We start from the raw sequence: 3,873 nt of genomic DNA, 5'->3' as shown, positions 1-3,873 counted from the left end.
AGTTGTATACAAACTAGGTTAGTAATATACCCAAACCAAACCTATACCTAGCACGTGCTACCCTACCTATACCTATACCCAGTCACGTGCTACCCTACCCTACCTATGGTCCGTGCAACCCTACCCTACCTATACCTATGGTCCGTGCGACCCTCCCCTACCTATACCTACGTCCGTGCGACCTATACCCTACTTATACCCTATCCTAGGTACATGGTACCCATCCGCCAGTCTAGACAGAGGATACTACAGGAAGATCCTGAGATAATTAGCGCGTGGTTTAAGCTAGTGGAGGATACTTAAGTCAAGTATAGCGTTTACAACAATAACATGCACAACTTTAATAAAACTAGGTTCTAGATAGGTGTCGCTTTGTCTTTAAAGGTTGTAACAGGCTTAGAGAGACGTGCGCGGCCAGAGCTTGTTCAGCCAGGTGATCGCAAGTGGGTTACCGTTATCTAGAGCATCTGCGCCGCTGGGTATGCAACCCCGCCTTTTATTATCTACAAAGGACGCGTCTACATCTCTGCCTAGTATAAGGAGACAGATATACCCTACAATTAGAAGCTCTTAGTCTCTAAGAATAGTTAGACAAACAACACACTTAGCCTTAAGTAGTTAAAGCACTTTAACACGCATATAAAGACGCGTTAGGTAGGAGTGTATAGGCTACTTTTCTTAGACAGCTATAAGAGCTATCTTAACTAGGAGTTTAAGGACTATTACCTAGAGAACTAAATCCTTACTCTCTATATGCCACCTTACTTGTTGCACATCCTCTAGCTACTTAACGTAGTCTATTTCTTGCTATTAAAGCGCAAGTACTCCTAATATGTTTAAGACTTAGCACGCTAACACGTCTTCCACATTAATAAGGAAGGCTTCCTACTAGCCTTTAGGGATGCGTTCCTTAATATATTTACAAAGGTTAACTACTAAAAGGCCTTTAAGGTATTAGGGCTTGTTCCTACTAATACGCAGGTAGTGTTAGATCGCCTTAAAGTGCGGCTGCATACCCTACTAGCAGTACCTCTACCTAAAACGCTGTAGCAATCTAAGACACTAAGCAATACACATAAGTTTAGGTCTTAATCTAAGCTTGTAAGTAACTCCTTCTAATAATTACTAAGTATAGTGCAAGAGGGGTTCTTAAAGCTTGTAAAAGGGGCTAAAGAGATACTGCACAAAAACGTCCTTATTAAGGCCCACGTGCAAGAGCTTAAAGAGTAATTAGCAGTAATAACTAAGAGAAAATCGCGTAAGAGAAAGCAGATTCAGCATAGTGGCACACTTAAGTATGGCCTAGCAGCATCGCGGGTAGCTGCTGAGGAGTGTGTAGCAGCTCAGCTATCTAAGAAGACTTAGGGTGGAGGTGGTCAACTAGGAGCTTAGTCAACTGTTCAGCGCTGTAGGAACTGCAGCAAAACTAGACACAACGCACAAACGTGCTAGGAGGGTGCAGAAATATCTTCTAAATCTAATACAAGCACACAGTATGCTAGGTCACTGTTTAATAGCAAGTAGTTGTAGTTGCAGTAACTTGTGTTAGTCGTGCTAAGAGAAAATGGCCAGTTTGGTGATATGGCCGGCTCGGTGATAATCTACGTTATTAACAGTATAGAAACTTTAAACACATACCTTTCTAGCCTTGTTCAGTGTTTGCTAATGTCACAACAATTTCAAAGTTGTTGCTTTGGCGGATACTATTCGCAAAGTCGTTGATAGCAGCTTCAAGCTCATGTTGGCTGCCAATCTTGTCGCTATTGAAGCTCAGCAATAGGTCCGCCTCGTTGATGATAGCTGCAGCGGCGGTTGCAGCACGCAGCTGCAGGTAATCTACATCCATTGACGTCATCATCTTAGTTCTGTTGCTGAAGGCGTCAGGGCGGAGGGCTTTTTTTATAGTGACGCGTTTGATGGGCGTCCTGTTGGCGTTGATGAATGAAATGTTGCTCAAGCGGATGTTTGGGATAGAGGGCATGCCATTGCTCACGTCAAGATATCGCATCTGACTTGCCGCAACGCTCACAGCTGAGCGGGTGGGCAAGGTTGCGGTACTGTGACTGAAGAAGAGCTCGTCGTTTGTGGGTTCCTGGTTAGCACGCAGGTTAATGCTGTATGCCATGCCATTGATCTTGATTTCCTCTCGAGCATCCTGGGCAATACGCAGCATCGCCTCCTTCTTGGCTGCCTCTGGCACAATATTGTTGCCTTCGCCAAACAGCTCGTCTGTGTTCTATAAAGAATTCTGCACTAGCCATCTTATTAGGGCAGACTGCGTGGTCTTCTAGCTAGGGCTGTTACTGCTACTCTGTGCGCCTTGTAGGAGCTCATCTTTACTAGCAACAAATTCAACAGCTTCTTTAATAACAGCCTTAAGCTTTTCTTTACTAACGCAGTAGCATTGCAGTATGTGTTTAGTGTACATCTGCTGGTAGCCTTAACTCTTAGCGGTGCCTGTGCAGAGCGCGAGATAACCCTCTGTTGTAGTCAGCGTATCTAGAAAATCTAGATGCTTAGGTGGTGCCTCTATAGTGAGCGAGCAATGTTATTGCGTTTAGTAGTTAGAAAACAGTAGCTGTTATTAAGTGGGCGATGTTTAGGCTTGTCAGATGCTCGTATTGTGAGCCAGAGTATGTGCTTAACGAGATCTTAGGTGGTATGATGATATATTGATGATTGTGGCGATGGTGTTTCTGCCGTCGCGTCGTGCTGGTTGCTACAGGATTGAAGTGGGGGGGGAATTAGCGCTGTTCGCGGCCGCCGGTGTGCGGGCCAATCAGGAGTTGCCAGGTCTCGCTTAATCGACCTGGCAACTGCTGATTGGCTGCACGACAGGTCCCTGCTTAATTGCGCAGATCTAACCTCTCGCTGCTTACTCTTATCTAACACACCCCCTTTAGCTTAGAAACTCTTTAAGCTAACTATTTATGCGTGTGTAAGGTCCTTAATTTATTCTTAAATCCTGTCTAGAGGCCTGCTGTTTAGCACTTCTGTTAACTCCCTGTTCACTAGACTAAGTTGCTAGAGGAAACCTTCCTACTTATTTACTAGGAGTACCTTTGTAAGTCTGTCTGCTATTATGCTTGCAGACTAGACGTGTTCTATAATAATCTTTCTAGCGGCCACCTCCTGTTAGAGCTAGTAGTTGTGGATATCTACATGCTAAAGTTTAGTATGTAGTTGTAATACTTCCTTAGTAACTAGTTGAATTGTTTATTTATTATTGTATTGTATTATAATAGTGTGTATACCTATATTAACGTGTAGTTTACGCAAGAGCCTTAAGATAAAAAGTGCTTCTTTTGCAACCTAGGTAAGAGTAAGAAGCTTAGCCTTAGTTGTTAATGTTGTTACTGTGTCCTGCTTATTTACTTTCTATGTAATGAGGCTGCTAAAGAGTTTAATTGCGTAGCCTTAGGAGCTCTTTCTGTCTATAGTATTGTCAGCAAAGGACGCGTCACTTGCTACCTAGAGGCTGATGCCTCCTCTAAGCTGCAGTGATCGCTGTTTAGTGTTGAGTAAATATAGAAGGACCCAGTCCGCAGCATCTTAGTGGCTGATGCCTGGATTGGTGAGGAACCTGGCAAGCCTTGATGTGGCGAACGCAATGTTAGGTCGCGTGGTGACCGCAGCGAACAGCAGTAATCCAATTTTGCGTTAATACTTGTTAATTTCTGCTAGCGCTGCTAGTCCACTCCTTGGCTGTAGTTTAGTTGTTGCTATTAGAGTGTTATGTCATATAGTTGTGTTCTTAGCAAGGCAACTAATTTTGTCTGAGTACACTGCCTAAGATAGGTAGATTTTCTTGCTTGCTTAGTCTTGTATAATCTCTATACTAAGGAACCACTATAGGTCGTGCCCTCCTGTGTA

The 3,873-nt window shown here is 43.7% G+C and overlaps 2 protein-coding genes across 2 annotated transcripts; one reads left to right on the top strand and one right to left on the bottom strand.

Moving 5' to 3' along the window:
* Window positions 1–1,239: 1,239 nt before the first annotated feature.
* On the top strand, window positions 1,240–1,549 carry M421DRAFT_71145 (uncharacterized protein; the record flags this gene model as incomplete). Its single annotated transcript, XM_033596766.1, has 2 exons — window positions 1,240–1,317; window positions 1,385–1,549. Coding segments are annotated over 2 exons (243 nt in total), but the record flags the coding sequence as incomplete, so codon positions are not given.
* Window positions 1,550–1,642: 93 nt separating this feature from the next.
* Window positions 1,643–2,173, bottom strand: M421DRAFT_8241 (uncharacterized protein; the record flags this gene model as incomplete). Its single annotated transcript, XM_033597535.1, has 1 exon — window positions 1,643–2,173. The coding sequence occupies one exon, from the start codon at window positions 2,171–2,173 to the stop codon at window positions 1,643–1,645; it is 531 nt and encodes a 176-aa protein (XP_033445230.1).
* Window positions 2,174–3,873: the final 1,700 nt, after the last annotated feature.

Source organism: Didymella exigua (assembly GCF_010094145.1).
Source record: "Didymella exigua CBS 183.55 unplaced genomic scaffold M421scaffold_33, whole genome shotgun sequence".
In the NCBI taxonomy this organism is placed as follows: domain Eukaryota; kingdom Fungi; phylum Ascomycota; class Dothideomycetes; order Pleosporales; family Didymellaceae; genus Didymella; species Didymella exigua.
The sequence above is the reverse complement of the archived record's forward strand: the minus strand, read 5'-3'. Positions and strand labels throughout refer to the sequence as shown.